General features: G+C 42.1%; 5 protein-coding genes and 1 non-coding gene across 6 annotated transcripts; 3 read left to right on the forward strand and 3 right to left on the reverse strand.

The window, feature by feature from the left end:
- Window positions 1-2598: 2598 nt before the first annotated feature.
- Window positions 2599-4229, forward strand: BCR41DRAFT_318814 (major facilitator superfamily domain-containing protein; the record flags this gene model as incomplete). The annotated part of the gene is made up of 3 exons (XM_022021327.1): window positions 2599-2807; window positions 2901-2973; window positions 3081-4229. Coding segments are annotated over exons 1-3 (1425 nt in total), but the record flags the coding sequence as incomplete, so codon positions are not given.
- Window positions 4230-4237: 8 nt separating this feature from the next.
- On the reverse strand, window positions 4238-5798 carry BCR41DRAFT_384317 (mitochondrial carrier domain-containing protein). Its single transcript, XM_022027550.1, has 3 exons — window positions 4863-5798; window positions 4717-4737; window positions 4238-4607 (listed from the first exon to the last, which is right to left on the reverse strand). Exons 1-3 carry the CDS (start codon window positions 5738-5740, stop codon window positions 4466-4468), a joined length of 1041 nt encoding a protein of 346 aa, XP_021884508.1. The 5' UTR covers window positions 5741-5798; the 3' UTR covers window positions 4238-4465.
- A 2291-nt stretch (window positions 5799-8089) lies between these two features.
- Window positions 8090-8709, forward strand: BCR41DRAFT_347860 (hypothetical protein). Its single transcript, XM_022023176.1, has one exon. The coding sequence runs from the start codon at window positions 8146-8148 to the stop codon at window positions 8599-8601; it is 456 nt and encodes a 151-aa protein (XP_021884509.1). The 5' UTR covers window positions 8090-8145; the 3' UTR covers window positions 8602-8709.
- Window positions 8710-8760: 51 nt separating this feature from the next.
- Window positions 8761-10947, reverse strand: BCR41DRAFT_300886 (hypothetical protein; the record flags this gene model as incomplete). Its single annotated transcript, XM_022020600.1, has 4 exons — window positions 8761-8843; window positions 8945-10401; window positions 10676-10742; window positions 10860-10947. 4 exons carry the CDS (start codon window positions 10945-10947, stop codon window positions 8761-8763), a joined length of 1695 nt encoding a protein of 564 aa, XP_021884510.1.
- Window positions 10948-12898: 1951 nt separating this feature from the next.
- On the forward strand, window positions 12899-12969 carry BCR41DRAFT_t31. The gene has a single exon. It is a non-coding gene; the product is annotated as a tRNA-Gly (tRNA).
- A 2508-nt stretch (window positions 12970-15477) lies between these two features.
- Window positions 15478-19375, reverse strand: BCR41DRAFT_384320 (hypothetical protein). The gene is made up of 9 exons (XM_022027551.1): window positions 19157-19375; window positions 18474-19041; window positions 18235-18360; window positions 16887-18132; window positions 16568-16801; window positions 16402-16476; window positions 16094-16309; window positions 15766-15999; window positions 15478-15671 (listed from the first exon to the last, which is right to left on the reverse strand). The coding sequence occupies exons 1-9, from the start codon at window positions 19261-19263 to the stop codon at window positions 15583-15585; spliced, it is 2895 nt and encodes a 964-aa protein (XP_021884511.1). The 5' UTR covers window positions 19264-19375; the 3' UTR covers window positions 15478-15582.
- Window positions 19376-20609: the final 1234 nt, after the last annotated feature.

The raw sequence follows: 20609 nt of genomic DNA on the forward strand, positions 1-20609 counted from the left end.
TTCATCTCTCAGATCATTTATCTGATTTCCCTGCACTCGCACCAGTGCAGATGGTAACAAGCAATGGTGAGTCTGGGCGAGATCAAGGATGTTTACTTTAAAGAGTCTATTATAGATTATTACAATGGTGGGGGTCTTTTTACAAATCATGTGAGGGTTCAATGGAAAGCGTGGGGTGCAATGGAGACCGTGGGATGCAGTAGGCCCACTGTTGAGGCAATACGTTTGCAACCAGCCTAAAGAGCACAGCATCACCCCCTTTCCATTTTCCTTCGTGTAAAGGCCCAAAGTTATCATCTTTGGCTGTAGAGCACTTTATCTTGCCCAAAGACATAGGTACAGTATGTTTGAAAGCCTTGCTTCTGCCTCCCTTCCAAGCGCGTCTTTCCTTCTAATTGTCGATTGTATGCTGCAAAGGGTATTCATATGATCCCGAGCGGCTACGAAGCTCCAGGTAACCGACTTTGTGATATAGGAGCTCGGATTCGACGGGAACTATAGACTCTCTCTTTGTATTGGAATGAACTTCGCTCCCATCATCATCAACAGACCAGAGTACCATTCCTGAATCCTTTTCTCAAATAATTTCTCTGAAACATGGTCTGGTGCATTCAGGCTAGATGAAAGCGAAGTTGTAAAAAGTAAAGTAGCAGCTTCAATAGGCTCAGTTACAACGTAAATGCTGGGAAATAAATTAGAGTAAGCCTGTTTAAAGACATTTTAGAAAAAAATTGTCAAGGAACTTTGAAGTTTATACAGTGAACTAATATCTACCAAATTACTACTGAGGAGATCCAAGGCTCCGCTTGCAGCTGGAAGGAGTTTCTCGCAAGGATATTTCCTTCAAGCTTGTTGGGGCGGTCGTTGGTTTCTGCGAATCATTCAAAAACTGAACACCGATGTATTGACGGTTGATCTTTTCGAGGACATGGTATGGAGGTATATGAGTTTTGCCCTTGTACTGGACCTTCATGAAGGATATGGCCGCTTGATCAAGGCAGCCATTTATGATGACCGGCCATGATATCAGGTTAAACGTTGCGCCCAGAAGATTTTGAACTTCGATTCCCTTCAACCCCGGATCTTAAGGGAAGTTTGCAACCTTGTTCTTCTATCCGGTGAAGACACTCATTCCTTCGTTGACAGAGTGGAATCGATCGTTGAGGCTGGAGGGCTTTAGCCAATGGGTGTACCCCTATATGGAAAAATGGTCCCGACTTTGTCAGATGCTGGCTATGAGAAAGTGTTGTCGGAATTTCGTTCATTAGACAGCATCACGGATGTCAATCAGCTACTAAGTTTTATACGTATGGATCTCAAAGTCATTCATGGAGATTGTACAGACCCAGTTGCCTGGCTTATCAATAATTTCGGGAGTAGGACATCCCAGGGTGTTGAGCCCAATCAATCGAATGATAGCACGTCGTTCAAACCTCAGCGAACTTAAAAGAGGCGTACCAGGAGAAGAGAGCATTGCTATCCCTACTGGTCAGGTAACATTGCGGCTAGAAGATGTTCTTCGCACAAAAACGAGTCAGGTAGGATGTAATAGTTAAGAGAGACAAAAGCTGATTTTATTGTAATAATTAAAACAAGTCTTTTTATAAGCTTAAGGCTATATACTGTCATATAGGAAGTAGGGCTCGTTACGAGGGATTAAAGAATTACCACTTGTGCTGATGTGGTTTGCTAATAGGAATGTCGTTAGAAACCGCTCTATTTGCGTTCCTAGCAATAGAGCGACTGATTTGTAAAATCCACTGTACTAATAATCCTCGCGGCTTGTTGGGTCCTAGTTATCAAGTAATAATAAAAAAACGGAAACCATGCTGTAAGGTTTCACATTTCTTTTTTATGTGTTAGTTACCGTTGCAATTAAGCATTCTTTATTTGAATCAAATGCTTCTGTTGCAGATCCTATCACTTCACATCAACTTGCTTTTGCGTCTTGTCACAATTTGCTTGATTTGTATTGATGCTCTGATGAGCCATGAACATCTTTAATAAAAAAAGAGCTTTTTTTTCTAGGACTGAAGTAAAGGGATAAAGAACTATCTGCCATTTTGTTCATTCATTTGAGACAGCGTGAAATACAAGAGCGATTGAGCGCCGTTGCGAGTTGTGCTGCAAAAGGAAATATTTCTTCAGTGGGATCCTCGAATATGTTTAATAGTCATAAACATGTCAGTCAACAAATGCTTACTAAAGCTATAAAGTACAAAAGATTCAATAATGATGACGGCTTGACAGCTTCTTTCCTTTCTCTCCTTCTTGTTTATTCCGATTCCTGAATTTTTTTTTACCGTTGTCGTCCTATTAGAAGACAAAGATATGGCTTCCAATTCCAATCCTCCGTCCGGTGGACCCCGCTTAAGCATCGCTGGCGTACGTCATGGAGGAGATCACCAGTCCGTGGATGGTGAAAAGGGTTCTGAAGCATTGGATCTTGAGTCTGCTAACACCACTTCTAAACCGCTATCCGCAGCCATAGTCGTAACTCCTAATCCATCGCCATCGCCAGAAAATGTAACATCAGTTCCACCTCAGCATTTACCTGCTCAGGACTTTGGACCTAAGCAGCCGTTGACGCCCATTCGTCGCTTGATGGTCTTTTTGGGCATTACTGTCACACTTTTTATAGCAGCCCTCGATCAGACTATTGTTACGACCACCTTGCCTTCCATCGCCAAAGAGTTCAACAACTTTGCTGATATTTCCTGGATTGGAACAGCATATCTTTTAACAACAACAGCCGTGCAGCCCCTCTATGGTGTTGCGGCCGATCTTTTTGGCCGTAAAAGAGCCATGTATGTTGTTGAGTGCAGTGCTGCGCATATTAAAAGTCAGTCGATTGTTTAATATGACAATTTTTAAAAAAAATGTTGAAACTGCCCAAATAGGATGTTCGCCTGTTCTGTCTTTCTGCTTGGATCTGCGCTCTGCGGTGCAGCCCAGTCAATGACCATGCTCATTGTAAGTAAAGCTTCTACAACAAACATTCTCACTATTGAGATATCGGTTTTCATCATTTACCCGCATAAAACTATGACCATGCTGATTTTTAATTTTATTCTATTAAGGTTGCGAGGGCTGTACAGGGACTTGGAGGAAGTGGAATCATTGCTCTGAGTATGATTTTAGTTGCTGATATTGTCCCGTTGCGCCAGCGAGGTACTTATCAGGCCTTGATTGCTCTTATTTTTGCTATTGCTGCAGTTGTTGGTCCATTGTTAGGTGGTGCTTTCTCAGACAAAGTTACCTGGCGCTGGGCCTTCTATATCAATCTACCCGTGGGTGCACTCTCCATGATCCTCATCATCTTCTTCATGCATATGAAGCGTCGCAAAGGCATCCCTTTTGCAACTAATCTTAAGTCACTCGACTATATTGGCATCTTCCTGCTGATGGCTTCCATCGTCATGATCCTGCTTGGCTTAAACTGGGGTGCAGATGCTAAATATCCCTGGAACTCCTCTGTTATTCTCGCCCTGCTGATTATCGGCATAGTTATTGGAGCAATCTTCATCTTTCACGAGGCTAGATACGCAAAGAAACCCATCATTCCTCTACGCCTCTTCGGCACACCTTCCTTAGCAGTCACTTACTTGCAGGTCTTTATTCAGGGTTTTATTTTTCTTGGTCTTCTTTTCTTTCTACCACTGTACTTCCAAGCTGTCCATGGCTCATCTGCTGTCAAGTCTGGAATCGATTTACTGCCCTATGCCATCGTCGGAGCATTCGCCGCTATCGTTGTTGGTCTACTGATGAGTCGATGGGGAACCTACAAAGAATTTATTGTGGCCGGGTGGATTGTGGGCTGTATTTCTGCTGGGCTATTGATCACGTTCGACGAATACACATCTCGCGGGAAAGTGATTGGGATCCTGCTTCTGCAGGGTATCAGCATGGGTATGACTGTAAACACTCTACTCCTCGGCGTACATGCACAGCTGATCAATAAGTCTGACCTTGCACTAAGCACCTCTCTCTGGACATTCCTAAGAACCTTTGGTGGCGTGTTTGGAATCGCTGTTGGTGGAACATTTGTGCAGAGCAGCCTCAGTCAAGCGAACGCAAGTGAGTATGCCCAGAATATCAAGGCAATTGCTGGCCTTCCTCCAAATATCAAAGCTCCTGTCCTCCGTGCCTTTGTGCAGGGGCTTCAACACTTCTTCATCCTGATAACCATCATATCTGGCATAGGCTTGGTTGCCTCTCTATTTATTAAAAAGGTCAAGATGGGTCCTAAGCACCATAACGAGAAGGAAGAGCCTGCTTCTGCCTCAACACCAATGGTTGCTGAGTAACAAATATGGTCTTCATCATCCAGTACCTCACTCCATCCCGTCATATAGTAATATACCCTTGCATAAAAATATATTTACTTCGCTCATGCCATGATAATTGCTATGATAAAGATATTTATTGTACACTTGTATGCTCTGGATTTCATCCATTCATTTCATTATGAAGTAGCCATTAAACTTGCTGTAGGTTTGGAGGATGGCTCTACTACAATCTGTTTCCTCATTAGATCTGAGACGCGATCAAAAACAACAAGTAACAAGCCACCTCCTGGGCCAAGCCGTACAATCTTAGGCGCCAGCCTTATAGCATATAGTTATAAAAAGGTTAAAAAAAAAAAAAGAAGTGTTAATAATGCAGGCCATAAAACCATGAAGTTTTTGGATAGCTAGCTTGGTGGTTCCGCCTTACCCTTTGAACAATGCTCGCTTTCTAAAAAGAGTAAACAAATATATAATGAAGGCGTAGCAAAGGAAAAAGATATAGAAGTCAGAGCTCTGATTAATAATCACCAAGGGGTGCTGACCTTTGAATTCTTTGGACATATTGTTGCTTACCCTTCTTCATGGGCGATTTTCCGAATACTTGAAAACGTCCAACCATATTTGGTATCGCCCTTCATTTGGTTTTGAATTCGTGTCTTTACGACGTCAAAGGGTGTGTTGACGATTGTGCCGAATATACCACCTATCGTTCCTGCTACGAAGTTCCGTAGCATACTCTCGTTCTTTGGCGTCCCAGATCGCTCAGGGAATGCAGTCCTAAAGGCTTGGATGGTCATAAAGTAGATACCCGACCATGTCGCATGTCGCCACACGGTTGCTTCAATTCCATGATAGAATGCCATGATGCCTTCCTGAGCGGAAACCTTGCGAAGACAATCAATTGTCCCATTGTAAACGGCTACACTATTTCGGTCCTGTAGACGGACCTTTACTAGGTCGAATGGCGTGACAAAGAAGGCCTCTGTCGCTCCTGCCATTGATCCAACGAATCCTGCTTGTGGTGCCGTGAACTGATCCAGTCCAAATAGCTTTTTGAACGCGAAACCCCATTGTTCGTTTGCTCCAAATTTTATAGCTCTACGAGGGGCTTCTGCCAGAAGTGGTGGCAAGGCGCCTCGGTAGAGGTTAAGAGCGCCTTCTTGTTGAACAATTTTACGTAGACAATCAAAAATAGATGTGTATGGGGCTGCTATCTCAACCGTTGCTGCTGGTCTTGTGGAATGAGTAATGGCGCTCCTGGCGACAGCAGCCGCTTGGGTGTGAACGCCGCGTGAGGTCGTTACTTGTAGTTGTAGCCGTGTCTTGACAAGATCGAGTGGATACATGACAGTGACTTCGGTCACTCCAGCAACAGCACCAGCAAGCAGTTGATAAACAAATGGCAGCGGCACAGGTTTTGCCGTTCCTAAACTAGTACGATTGGATTCCATTGTAGAATCTAATGTTGATTTGGTGTGTCTGTTAATGACGGCGCTGGATGAATCATGAAAGGTGGGTAAAAAAAAAAAAACTTATGTATATATTTCGTCTTTGACATTATGTCGTCATTTCATTTTTTCAAATGCTGGCGCTGGTTGAAATTTATTTTACTGGCGCGTGCGGCATGCTGAAAGTTTAGCCCAATCCTATTCAAGGTAGAAAAACATCTCAGTTCCTCTTCTCATCTTACCGTTTCCTTCATACTTCGTATTTTTTCTAAGCAACATTATTGCGACCCGCAGATAGCCTATATACGCTGTTTACGTTTGTAATCACCTTAAACATGCAGTCTTATAGGCCAAAATGGCAAGTGTTCATCATCCTTCTTGCTATAGAAGTCACCACCACATCGGTATCAGTAAGAGGGTTTTCACTTCATCATCTCTCCTTTTACCTTATTCAGTTGTCCTTAGTGTCTCGCAGAAATAAGCTAACAGTGCCAAGGAGCATATGCAAAGGACGGTTTTCAATACTAGAAGATCAACCAGACAACATGGGAAACACTTTATGAGGCAACGATGGAGAACAACCATAAAGAAATAATACGCAGCAGCGTCAGAAACAGCGACGACATCCATTTTCTGCTGATTCCAGCCCGACAGGAAGGCCTTGTTCAATAAGACCCGTCGGAAATGAGTGTAGTCCATGGCAGGTGCTTATCGTATCAACAACAGTATTACTATTTTATTTTATGTTTTCAGTTTGGTGGTAAAGTAGCATTGATATACCTACGCGATACTTTCGTATGGCATTCAGGATCGAGGCCACGGATATATAGGTGGCAATAGAGAGTGGAAATTGCCCCGACACGTGCCAATACTCAGATCTCTGTTTACCAAAGCGATGCTACTTTGAGCCAAGACGATTTTACATTTATGGAATTTCCCCGGATGTATACGTTCATGAGCAAGTCAGGCGAGAGGAGTATCCCATCTGAGAACAATACGACAAATTAGATTTGCAGTTAGTCGTCGTAGTTGGGGTAAAGGACTCAATGATACTGAGATTGATGGGGTATTCAAGCTTGAGGTGAACATCCTTGCGATTCATGATAAAGTATATTTTTTAATTTTAGTAAAAGGATGAAGCAAAGCCCTATAGAGGTGAGCATCATCAGACAATCTGCCTGTTGTACCCGCCTCTGTGGAAATTGCATATCCTTTCAATCAAAAGTGATAATCCAAAGAACTAATTATTATGATTGCTGCATCTATTACTGTGGCAACATTATGGTTGATAATAAAAGCACAGACGACCCAGCCTTTACTGCAATCATTGTAACATATAGCCATTCATACCAAGCGTTCAAACGTTCAAGAATGACGATGATGGGGCTTTCGACAACATTCGATTTATAAATAAGTATGACTTTTGACAGATTTATATATTTATTTAATAAATTCCTGTTTTCTTAACCACTGCATAAAACTTTGTGTTTCGGAATATGCTAAATTTTATTTACAAAGCTAAGTCATAGCCACAGCATGTATTTGTCTTGCTGGTGCTTTATTACTTTTTAGCCTTCTGCTGGGCATGCTCACGTTCAAACGCAGTGGAATTAGCGCCCATGGAGCTCACGAAGGGACCAGGCATCATGGCCGGGCCCACATGAAATTCGCTACGGAGATCAGGGCCACCAGTCAGACCATCACTATGATGGCCCTTGGGTGCAGGAGGGTTCTTCTTGTCTTCATCTACGGGTAGGATGTTGAACTCGCCCTTTTCATGCTGGCCTGGGCCGCGGTTGTTGTTATTGTTGGAGGACATGGATGTGGCTGCTTGCGGATGATTGTACTTTTATGAGGTTGTTAAATGAAACAGAGTAAAAAGAGATGAAAGAAAAGAAAAGAAAAGAAAAGAAAAACAAATGCCAAGACCTTCAAAAGACACTTTCTTTATAGGATTATCTCATCTTCATGGAGCAGGTGACAGAGATCACTTGACTTGTACGGAGCTCCAGCTTCTGGTATCTCCCGAGTTTAAATGAGTATTTATTTATTTATTTATTTAACTTTAACTTTTTTACCACGGCACTAATTAAAGTATATACAACATGTCATCATAGGATCGTTAATAAATATCATATTATTGAATAGAATAGAATAGAAAAGAAAAATAAATAAATAAATAATAAAGACAAGAAGTCGTGTCATCATACCAGATGTATGATGTTATTGTCTATTGATACCACATCACCATATCCTTTTTCTCCTAGAACCTGATGACATAACTTTTGGACAATAAGTATAAAAGGATTGTGCCTTTTGATCGTACATTTTTTTAAAAAAAAAACCAGTTTCGCACAACTACAGCCATTCGTTCAACTTCCAGTTCTGTCTACTATTACACTACAAACATGTCGCTTCTTCACAGTCGTCCTGTCATAGTCCAACGTGTTTACTACAAGCCTTCTACAATGGCTCGTCTCAAGGCCTTGTTCTCCTCTAGGCATCATCGTGACCCACGTATCCCTGTTGCTACTACTACTGCAACGCCTCGTAGAACGCACAGAAAAAAGATCGCCACACGTCAGCCCAAAGTTCGTAAGCCGAGCCTTTTCCATCGCCCACGTCGTACACTCGTTGTAACTCAGCGAAAGCCAGGCTTCTTGGCCTCCCTTCGGCCTCGACGTCATCTCAGGAGAACAGCTCCAGCCCCAGCTCCAGTTCCAATCACTCACGGTCGCCATCATAAGCGCCATGGCCATCACAGGGGCTCAACCATGGCAGCTCTTCTCGCTGCCCTTTCTCAGAAAAAGAAGCATGGTCATCAGAGACATTATGTCCGCCCAACACCACGTCGTCGCCTCTAAATTAAAGACATATGAGAGTGCAAACATGGAGGCGTGTTCTAATCATTTGTATCATAGCTCATTTCGACATTTTCGTTCCTTGTACTTTTACTACATCAACAATAAAGCCAATCCAATCCATTTTTCGTTTTTGTTTATTTTTAAAACAGTGAGTATTACTTAATTGGAGCGGTTACCAAATGAGCAAATTGTGGTGTATGTGTTGCCATTAATGACGGCTTCTGCTCTTACTTCAGTCAAACCTGAGTAAAATACATAAAAAAAAAAAAAAGGCGAGGCTTTAGTTTGCATCCTCCAGAAAAATGAATGGGAAAATATGCAAGAAGGTTGTCTCAGTACTTACCAAAATACATGTTCAAGCGGAAAACGACACGAGTGCGGGGCTGTGCACCTGGGATTTCGGGCATAGGAATATGAAAGTCAGCAATTTTTTGCACCCCTGGATCCGTAATATACCTTGGTTGATTCGGAGAGTTACAGACATAGAGAGGTGAATCTAAACCCTTAGGATAAGACCATGTCACATACTCTTTTGACACACATTCGTCCACGCCAATCTGCTGTCCAGGCCGTACATACACCGAGAAACGCTCCTTGCATCGGACGTACCCATCATGGGAGATAATCTTTTTGGATTCTGGATCCACACCCTCCTCGAATGGCATATTGGCATCAACTCCATACCAACGGCGGGCCACACGCATGTTAATAGTTTTCGTGTTCAGTCCTGCATATACTGCTCCTCGAACTACAGCTAATTCAGGGCGTTGTGGAACGGCAATTAAGCCCACAAGATGTGAAAATTCTTGCCGGATACGTTCTTCCAGATATCGTGAAGACCCAAAGCCTCCGACCAAAAAGATGGCATTGCATACCTGACTTTGGTGCAACTGCTTTTGAATCAAATCCAGAACATCCGAAATGACAGGTTCAAACACTTCAGCCTTCATCTCCTCGACTGGGACACAGAGCACACCTTCTTCAAGTCCAATATCAGGATCGTTCAAATCCTCGAGACCAGTCGCTTGAGGGATCTGCATTAGTACGTCCTCCTGACCGTTGAACATTGGCTTGACCATATCTACGAATGTATCCATCAAAGATGCCCACCCACACGCCTTAATACCTCTGCGATATCTCCTAAATTTGCGTTCCAGCAAAGCCTCCATGTTCGCATCCAAGAAAACCGATCCACAAGAGGCGCCATGGCCACGGGTCACCTCCTTCAAGTGTCGAGATTTGCCTGGAGGTTCGCTAACTTCAAATACAATTAAGTCGACGGTTCCGCCACCAGCATCGCAAATCATAAATCGATCTCCATGCTTGAGTGAGAATCGATCGACCATCCTCTCACAGTACATAGCTGCAGCTTCGGGTTCTGAAATCAAAATCAAGCGATTTGGTGGGTCACCCTCCTGGATTAAGCCAGCGCCGATGGCAGCGCGACGCATCGTGTTTTTGGCTGCATCAGACCACATAGCAGGCACAGTTAGACAATACTGGAATTGACTTGGTTCGTAATTCTTAATAAAGCCCTTCATCAGTTCCGACATCACATGTCCATGCAGTTTTTTCAAGTAATGGGTAACAGCATCTAGTGCTGAGATGCCATTCTCGAGAGGTGCACTTTGAAGCGTCTCATCCAGCTGCAGCTTGAATTTACGCAGGAGAACAAAATCTTTTGCGGCAGGCTTGAGCATCGCTAAGCGCGCAGCATGTCCCCAATCTAGAATCTTTTGCGAATCCTTTTTGTACAAGCTGAGCGTTGGTGTCTTTGGGTATTGAGCAAGATGCCGAGGCCTAGAGAAACGGTAGCACGACAGAGATAATATGGCAAACAGAAATGGTAAGAAATGATAATGCTCAAATATTGGTCATCCCTAGTGTCGGAAGCATTACTATCCTGTTATCCATGTCTTTTTTTTTTTTTTTTTTTTTTTTTTTTGAAGGGGTTGATGGACTGAAATTCCTGTGGTGCTCATGGGCTAAAGTAATAAGGAACATAGTCCTTAAGTCTTTTTCCAAACAAATATGCAAATTGAGAATAAATTGTCCTGTGAACAGCGCTTAGTACCATTTTGTGATATCGTGCACTTCTCCGTCAGCCTTGAGAGCATAGGCTACTCCAGAGAAGGTTGTTCCTGCAAATATAACAAAAAAGTGTGGTTAGGGATACAAGCAAATCGATGATAAATATCTGCAGATCAGGTCCGATCTAAAAATTTCTAAAGAATGGTTTGGAAGGGATGAATATTTACCAAAGTCAATGGCCATGACGACGGGATAGTCGCCTTCAGCTTTAGGTTTCTCTGCGCGGGGTTGAGCAGATATTGGTGGATTAGACATGCTAGGACTTTGCTGTGCTGGTTGATTGTATATGCTCTGTTGGTAAGTTAGTCCCCCAGTCAGGTAAGACTGTCCAGGAGGAATGCCGTAGCCCCCTGCAGACACAGATGGCGCATAGGTTAGGTTATTATTAGGAATGTTATTATTATTATTATAGGTGGGATTGTTCATATTCATGCCAATCTGATTGTTATTATTATTGTTGTTAAGCCCCATGTTCATTCCCATGCCATTGGGTTGCATTGGGTTGAATGCAGGACTAGCTGGGTAAGCATTAGACCCTGGAGGAGGATAGGTCGAGTACGGTTGCGTGTTTGGATCCATTTGTTGTTGAGGCGAGAATGTGTCATAGCCATAGCTGCCCTGTCCCTGGCCCTGACCTGTGTAAGGTGGCTGCAGATGGTTGCCGTAGTGGCTCATGATGAAAAAAAAAAGTTTTTGTGCAGAACAAGATAGAATAAATGAGTAAAAGGCAGGAAGACCACAAGACAAAAAAAAATAGCTGTGACCAACATGCATGTTGCAAAAAGTGACGACATTAACGACATTAACCAGCAATGGATTGATAGGTTGACATGCTTACTTTTTTTTACATTTCTACCCTCTTATCTACCATTCCTCAATGGTGTCTAAATAAATACTTTCTTCTAGTATCATCATTTTATTTACTGCCATGTGTTCATTCGCTTACTCCCATTAAATTCGACTTTTGCATCCTATTGCCCACTTTTGAGCGATCTGTATCTTATTTGTTATTTTTTCTTAGATCTATTTATGAGAGCATTAATAATCGGTGTGTGTCCTTCATGACTCCAATAGAACTCATATCTTTATTTACTCGGGGATATCATATAAAATTTTGTCCGCTCCTGTTCAAAGGCCCCCAGGATATCTGGCAATTCGTTGCGGAGCTATTTGACCAAAAAATAAAAAGTGCAACCTCCAACATAACCCCTATTGAAAATACATTGATGATAATCGAGTATTTCTGATGCAGGCCTTAAAATTTATGCTGCCCGGAATCCAGCAGCAACCATCTATACCATGATAAGTCATGGAACTCCCACATCAAAATGCTGCCTCCGCAAAGTCATGCGAGTTAACATCTCTTTGACCATGTTATTGCTACCCATATAGCCTCTTCGAAGAGCATAGCTATATTCTATTGACTCATTCTCCGATCCAACCGATTTTTTTTTCCAACCTTGTGGCGAGCAGCGTGATGATTTCCATTCAACTTCGGCTTCTTTTGTCCAACTTAGGCTATCAGTTCTTACTGTTTATGATAATTCTGCAGCCATAGCCTGAACTTGGACGCTCTGAACGGCTCGGTTAGTCGTTGTCTTCCACAAAGATTCGGAATATTGTCAGCGTCTGAATTGTCTTATGAGGAATGGGATTGGATCCTAACAAAGAAAGGTCATGTTTAGTATGCGGAACGTTGTCCTTGACATTCTGATAGCTTGTAGATACTGATATGAAAGAGATCCGGAGCAACTCAGAATCTCTTTTACCCCTTTTCATTCCAGGAGCATATGTAGGATAGTGATGAATTCATTAAAATATCATTAAGAATCGTATATATAGTACCAAAAGATAGCTTTTTTTTTTTTTTTTTTTTTTTTTTTGATAACAAGGTCCCTCAGGGTCATGGGATTTATTTTCTACACTCTATGAACAAAATGCTCCAGAAACTATAGTCAATAAACAGTTATTACTGCACAAACGGCAAGAGCCGCTGTATTCATGATTTCATAAACCCTGACCGCCGTGGTTGGTACTCAAAGTCCACCTTCCCGACGTGGCCTGTTGAAGGACCCTCAGGATCTTACAGCGTGGCTTCCAAATCAACTCCTGAGAATCTTGCTGTCGACCCCTTAATTTCTACTTTACGGCATGTGAATTAACTACTTTGATTTATATAAGTAGTTTTTCCGCTACCTCAACGAGGGCGTGGTTGGTTTAGTGGTATAATTACCGCCTGCCACGCGGTAGACCCGGGTTCGATTCCCGGACCACGCAACTATTTTACAAGCCAATAAATAGGCTTGTTACACATTTTTTTGCTCCAGTGGGGCCCGTACGCACCTTACTTGCACGGGGTCTTTATTTCATCTACAAGCGACAGCGTGTATCCTACAGATTACATGATTCTGGCTTTTTATTTCGAAGGAAATAAGCGAAGGTGAGTCTAGAGGGGGGTCTGGAGCTGCGATACTCATCGTGCTCTGTTGCAATATTATGATAGAAAAAAATTAGGGTAAAAAACACTAATGTGCTAAAAAGATTAGCAGTAGAAATTAGTGGCAATAACGCGCCACACATAGACGCGATAAATCTTTGATATGAAGTTTTTAGAACGAACCTTTGTCATCCTACAGATAAATACATAGTTGCCTGGTATAAGTCCCTCTACCAGAAAATGAATAAATACCCCATGGGTGTGGTGTGTGGACCCATATCTTATTCTCACTTACTTTTCTACTGCTTACTATCTACAAAATATTTTTCACGCTCTATTCCGCTCGACAGTCACCCGAAAGAAAGTCTGGTCAAAGTGGGTTATTTATTATTTTTTTTATTTTGAATCTCTGACAAACAGCTCATTTGTGACATACAAAAACGCTTCACCAACCAAGATGGAAATTTACGCTTTTATTAATGAGGCCAATGTGGATAATCAGTGAAGTTTTTGGGCAGTACATGCTGAGTGAAAACGGCAAGAAATAGGATTGAAGACAGTGCTTCTCTTCATAACCATTTCAAAATTTTATTTTTTTGACCAAATTTTCTTTCAGATGACTGTACAATATGAAGCTAATCCCTAGACGCAGTGAGCATCTACATGTGCTACCGAGTATGCGACACTGCGCGCTAAAGATGACCCAAGGCAAGTTCTGGCTATTTTATTGATGAAAAATCAATCCTGATTGAACATGATAACAAACTTGGAATGTAATGAGACAAAAATAAGGATCTTTATCAACGTAACAGAAGAGTATTTATGCCTCTTTTCTATCACTATAGGTCACGGTTATGCTATTAAAGGATTTTAGCTATTTAGATATAGGGATACAGGTAATTGTGGCACGATCGGCTTTGAGTGCGAACTGTTGCCAACTATCAAAGACAAGTAATCTCTCGGGTGAGAGGATAGACATTCCACAAAATAAACTGAGGTCTGCCCATTGTATTTTGGTGAATTTAGTAAACAAAATTCAGTATCGAGGGCGCTTGAGCTCTTAATAAGGAAGGGCAGAGATAAGGAGATAGAAGAAAGAGAAAAGAAAGTGAGTAGTGACACGGCACGCTATGCATCGTAACAATGAGTATGATCGTTTATATATCTACCGAAACAAACTACACATTAGAGGTCCCTAATTACTGAACCCATCGTTATATGCTTAATAACGTACGGAAACACTAGAGATGTACGCACGCGCTAAATGAAAGAAAGCATTGGTGAACCATCCACAATCTATAGCAACACGACCAACAAAAGTGCAAAGTAGAGCGGCATAGTATATTTCAATTACAGATAAATCGTTTGTAATTCTTTATTTAGTCCCAGAATCGCATAAAAAATATCAACATCTATTCTGGGCTACGTACGACCTTGATAAGATAAATATTCTGGTCAATATTTGATACTTGGGTATCGAGCTTGTATCGTCTGGTAGCGGTGTTAAAGACTGAAATAAAGGCCCCGTACAAATAAAAAAAAGCCCCCGGGGAGCAGTGTAAATAAGGTGTGTACGGGGCCGTGCAAATATCTTTTTCCTTGCTCTATAGTGTAGTGTAGAGCGTATTAAATAACCAAGCTCTTGAATGACATTTGTATACAAAAAACACATAGTTCAACGAGGTTTCTCTTTTACTCTTTATCTTGTCAAGACCGGACAAAATAATTAGGAATAAAATATGGATTAACCTAATTGGCAACCCCAATTTTGAAAACCCAGCTATCAAAGAACACCCTCATGATTTGCTTGGCAACCTACCCGGTGTTATTTGGCCTTTTTCTTGTTTAATCTGTAAAAACCTTCGTATATCGTTTACTAAGGACAATCCTGAATTGATGAGAAGCAGAGGAGTTCCTATTGAACTTGTTGACAACCAACAAAAAAAGGGCCACCAAGCTTTTTGATCGTGACATTCAGTTACAATCCAGTGATAGTAACGGTTAGAGATGCACTGACGTATTTATACGATCCTAACGCTTCCTGTCTATTGACATTTTTTTTTTTTTTTTTTTTTTTTTTTAGAGGAAGCTCACCAATTAAAGGCGGGTTTTAATTGAAAGCCTGAAATAATCCCATGCAAATAACTTCATTATTTGGCAGTCCAGTTGGTACCCAAGCGTGTGAAGTAAAGTGGCTGCCCCACGCCACGGACAATGACCTTTATGTCTCGATGCTTTCCAAGTCGAAAAATACCTTGAGATACCATGCATTCATATTTCTTTATGGTGGTTCACTTTACCACAATCACCCACATTCCTTCGAGTAGCTCATGAGTACATGAATAATGCATTTTTATTTCCACACCAAGGCCGAATATATTGAGTATACGCGTTCACCAATTGTAGGATGCCTGTGATCTTTGCTTATATAGAGTACTATTCTCGTGAGCACCTTAGTTTAGCACTGGGTGTGGTGTTTCTTCAAGAACAGATCCATTCGTGACACCCTGGATTCGCAGCTGCTCAAGGTTTGGGAGTGAGTCTGAAACATATAATAGGATAGAAAACATAATATCAGCCTTTCGTTTATATCGGGTTCTCCCGACCTTTAGGTTCAGATTGAAAATAGAACATACTTTGCAATAATAAGGCTCGTTCTTCTGTTACATCCGTGTATTCTAGGTTGAGTGTGTGCAACTCATGGCATTGTGTAAACACAGCAAGCGCCTCGTCGTGGATATATTTGTTGAACCCCAGGTTGAGACGCTTCAGTTTCATAGAAAAGAATGCGCTCTTGCTAAGTTTAATGATCCCTGCCACTGTCAGTTTTTCACATCGATTAAGTGAGAGCTCCTCGAGCCTACCGAGATCTATTCATGCAATGTAAATAGTTATGATACGGAATAAAAAAAGAGTAAATGTATTTTGCTTGTTGGTATATTGATACAGCACCATGAACGATACCTCTTAAGTAATCCATAGCCTTATCTCCTACGGATGTTCTATCAAGTAGGAGCTCTTTTAAGGATGTCATATGGACAAGCACAGCCGCACCGACATTGGTAAGTTTCGTCCCTGCGAGCGATAGTAATTGTAAGTTTACAGCCGAGGCCAAAGTCAGGATTGCATCATCTGTCACGTATAGAAACCCTGTCAGGTCTAGGTGCGTGAGTGGCAGAGCTATCGAAAGAAATAGACAAGAAAAATTGCGCAGCGTTAATAAAGATCGGCTCATAAACTCATAATACCGTGGTCAATATCATTTTAAGTACCAGCTGCGGCAGGGAGGACGGTCAATAGATCGTGCTCTCGGTTAGGAAAGCTGATATTTTGCAGTTTATGAAGTGCTGTTGGTAAAAATAAGAAATGTAAATACTTGTGGGCATTCATGTTTCGTATATCATTCACTATAAGCTGTTTCATTTTCGTTCACTGTACCGGTAACACAGAACTCCAGCGAGTTAGCTCCAATATTGGGACATGCGCTGAGATTAAGGACTTGGACAGCCATGAATACCGGCGTCAGTTTCATCAAGTCGTTATCAGTAATCTGTGTCCTTGCCAAGTCAAGCTTTAGTAGACAAGCGAACGCTCCGTCGTCAGGCACCTTGATCGGGGCAGACCCAAATGCAGCCGTGTTGTTCAACTTGAGTGTGCTGAGGTTCGTTAGCCCTGCACAGACAAAAAAAAAAGAAGTCAGTAATGTGTTTTCCAATAACATGCAGACACGAGTTATAGCGCAGGGTCATATACATGCCTTGTAAGTTGACAAAAGAATATGGTCCACCAATCCCTTGACAAAATGATACATCGAGAGTATGTAAAGTCGATTTCCAAGCAGCCTCAGATATGATTCTTGCAAGCCCATTCGATGTGATCTTTGTGCCCGACAACAAAAGCGTCGTCAAGTTTGGTAGGTTCAATGTGAACCCAAGCGTCTTATCTGTCACTCGGCAGTGTGAGAGGTCCAAATACTCCAGCTCTTCAAGACGAGTAATGTTTGCAAAACCACTGTCGGTGAGAAACGTACATTCTTTCATGCTCAAGTATGTCAGTGATCGAGCTTGTGAATTTCCGATGGTGTCCATCAATGAATCTGTGGCACGAGAGTATGAGTCTAGGACCATACTTTGGATGGAGCAGCGATGGAGCCTCTTTAAGGTCAGTTGGTCAAGCTGCTTGAGTTTCGTAAGCTCATGGACAATGCCCTCTGCTGCTTGAGGCCCAACATTCTCTTTAAGCAACTTTAGATGCCTAGTTGATGCCGCGTTTCCTGCTATCACCAAGAGAGCAACTTCATGACAACAGATCGCCTGCAGGCTTGGAATATCTCTCTTCTTTGCCTTTTTCTGAGGAACACTTGGACTCTTATCGTTTTCACCAGCACGATTCACAATTCTGTTCGCCATGGCATCCAGAATGCGCTGACGGCGAACTGCATCTGTCTCTGTCGGAATATCCTCAGTCGGGGCTTGGTTCCGGCCCATTGTTGAGGACTGACTCTGATCTGTTGCCGAGGAAGAAGATGCCGAGCCAAGAGCATGTCCGACTCCTGAAAACGGCAAACCGCGGCCACGTCCTCTACCACGCCCTCGGCCTGCGACGGGATTCTGGTGATTGTCGTGTGGGGGTTGGTGCGGCATAGGAAGAGCATACATCATATCATCTTCTTCATCATGGTCACCATCGTCGCCATTACCAACTTGATGGTCGTCACTACCTTCATTTCCTTCGTTATCTTCGCTGTCGTTTTCAGTCTCCATGTTCCCTTGGCCTCCATCACCCTCATATCCGTTGCTATCTTCGTCTCCGTTTAAATCGTCTTGCGTAGGTGGCTCCTCCATTTCTATATCATTGGGAAGCCATGTATTTGGAGGTGCAATAGGTTGAGGTGCTGGGATCGGCATTTGCACAAAGACATTGAGTGAACAACTGGGACATAAACCGGCATCTAACAGTGTAAGATCTCTATCACCAATGGTGTATTCTCGACGAGGAAAGGGCTATTTACCACAAGAAAAAGGGCTTTCATTAATATCGCCTTGTATCGGCTGTATGCCACAGAGAGGAAATAGCCTTGAGTACTCTAAGCCTTGATCCTATACCTGAATTAGGCTGATGTCTGCAGATCCAGTATCTCCACCCTCTGACCGCACTAGCTCAAAAAGATCTTTGATAGTTGCATTGTTCTCGAAAGAGCGCTTCACCACAGTCCCATTTTTTAGTCGGAGCTAAAACAAGGATGCACATGAGTATTCTATTTCTGCTGACATCAGAATGCAATGATAATAAAAAAAGATTCTGTCCAGAAGCTTGTAGAAGCTGTATATTGTAATGAACATACTTGAACCATCGTTTGGGATTTGGCTGTGGTCGATGGTGTGTTATTGTTGACACTTATCTGTGGCAACAGTCTAGATGTATTTATATTTTGGGATGTAGCAGCGGAAGTTGGAGTGTTGCCTGATGAAGATATCGGGACATTATTGCTCCTGAGTTTCCTATTCTCTCTATCTTCCTTGAGATCATTTAATGCTCTTTGATGTGCTAGTCGAGCCTCTTGTTTCGCCTTTTTGGCCTGCTCAGCTCTCTTATTCGCCTCTGAAAGGCGAGCAGCGTTTGTGGCCTGAGCCTCTTCTTCCTTGTGTCGAGATGTCAGCGGAAGCGGCGGGGTTATCTGTGCTGGAGTTTGATTACGAATGATATTGATTTTTATCTTTTTCGACGCAGATGATGCTGCTGCTTTTGTATCATCTGAAGGAGTATTGTCTGAAGAAGCTGATGCCTGCTGTAGCTTTGACTCTGCGAGCGCCTGCTGCAAATCCGCATCAAATATTTCATCATCCTCGTCACGCAATCGCAAGGCTGCTCCAGTCTGAGAAGGCTCGATTCTATCACTGTTCTCAAATATCCTAATTATTTGGTCCACATATTAAATGGGATTGAGAATAGATGTGTCAGACGCGCCGCTCCTTGCTGTTACAGATACGGCAGGCAATTCATAGCCCGTTTCTTTTAGACACCAACCATTCTGTTGCAGCTTCGATAGTTTGGTTCCCTGCATCAACTGCGGCTCTCGCTTGCCTGAGATTGAAACCAAGCTGAAGTAAATTGGCGCGCAAATCACTACTCATGACTAAAATAAAAAAAAAAGTTTAAGTGAATGATGTAGTGTGAATGAAACAGGAATTAGGACAAAAAACGCCTTTTGGAATCAAAAGAGTGCCACATCTATGAGGACACGTGTGCAAAATGGGAATAAACATGAAAATAGGAAAAATGGACAAAGCGCGACTCTTTTGAGAGTCGCGCACATAGAATTTTAAGCCAACTACACGCGTATATGCTAAGGATGCTCTGAATAATGTACATGTTAAATACTCACTATCAAGATTGCAGAAGTCTATACTCTACAAGCCTGTTTGCATATAGTTCGGTTCGGATGCTTCGACACGTGCCACACAAAAGAAAGGTGCCAATGGGGGATGGCTCAGCTCTTCAATCGCAAGGATACGTCTGCGTGTCTTCTGGACACATATATATTCTTGCAAATAAGAGGGAACACTATTCTTTAACTACATATATATATCTTCGCTAAGGTGTCTCCATTCGGAGCCATGTTATTACACAAGTTAAAGGGTCTTTTGCTCAATCAACAACTAAACTCCACATGAAAGCAGTCTAGTTCCTGCTTAAAGTCCTCGCCAGAGAGCCACAGACACATATATTTTTAAAATATCCAAATTGAATTAACCTTGCAAAAACACCAATTCTTGGTATCCAAAAATGAAGTATTCTATCCAATTTAAAAACGTGACAAATATGTGTGTCCCTGACTTTCTGGCAAGCTCTTTTTTAAGCGTGATTCGTATTAAAAGTTTGTGGTGACACTTTAAGGATACAAAATATAAAAATATAAACTATACGAAAGGAATTTGGTTCCTGCCAAGGCCTAGTGAAGTAAAGCCACACTGAGCGCATGGCGTAGTTGTTTGTAATTGAATATTATAAATTAGAAAGGGTAAAGAGTGGGAGCGCATATCGTCTTGATGCTGTCAACGGAAAACCTTATACTTTTGATCCGGAATAGTACACTTGCACAAAACTTTTTTTCTTATTCTTTTGGGATGCCATTCGCTTTAAGACAACATTCAATTCGGTCGGCTGTTCACTTGCAAGATGTGGATTGGATGATCAGCTTATAAAAAGGGTGCCTTCATCCTCCAACTTCTACTTCTCGATTTTACTTCCTTACACACTCAATTACCTACTCTCCACTCAACTCACTTTTAACACCTTTACCCAACATCAACTATATCCAACATGTGTAAGTGTTCAGTTTATCGATCTCTCCAAGCAGTCTACTCGGTCTGCAATCCTACCACCCTTAAATGTTGCAATTGTAACAACCATGCTGTTATAGATTCGCTCTAGCAATACATGGCCAGGTGTCTATTTTCAAATTAACTCAAATCGTTGG

The sequence above is a fragment of the Lobosporangium transversale genome (genome assembly GCF_002105155.1).
Source record: "Lobosporangium transversale strain NRRL 3116 chromosome Unknown BCR41scaffold_6, whole genome shotgun sequence".
Taxonomy (NCBI): Eukaryota; Fungi; Mortierellomycota; class Mortierellomycetes; order Mortierellales; family Mortierellaceae; genus Lobosporangium; species Lobosporangium transversale.

Bases quoted from the DNA above. Each gene is read 5' to 3' on its own strand.
- BCR41DRAFT_384317 (XM_022027550.1), bottom strand. From the start codon at position 5,740: ATGGAATCCAATCGTACTAGTTTAGGAACGGCAAAACCTGTGCCGCTG. The intron at 4,738-4,862 runs GTAAGCAACAAT...TACTCTTTTTAG, and splicing joins AAAATCGCCCATGAAGAAGG to AAAGCGAGCATTGTTCAAAG. The intron at 4,608-4,716 runs GTAAGGCGGAAC...ATATGCTATAAG, and splicing joins AAGCGAGCATTGTTCAAAGG to GCTGGCGCCTAAGATTGTAC.
- BCR41DRAFT_347860 (XM_022023176.1), top strand. From the start codon at position 8,146: ATGTCGCTTCTTCACAGTCGTCCTGTCATAGTCCAACGTGTTTACTAC.
- BCR41DRAFT_384320 (XM_022027551.1), bottom strand. From the start codon at position 19,263: ATGAGTAGTGATTTGCGCGCCAATTTACTTCAGCTTGGTTTCAATCTC. The intron at 19,042-19,156 runs GTTGGTGTCTAA...CCAAATAATTAG, and splicing joins ATCGAAGCTGCAACAGAATG to GATATTTGAGAACAGTGATA. The intron at 16,477-16,567 runs GTACAGTGAACG...TTTTACCAACAG, and splicing joins GCTGGAGTTCTGTGTTACCG to CACTTCATAAACTGCAAAAT.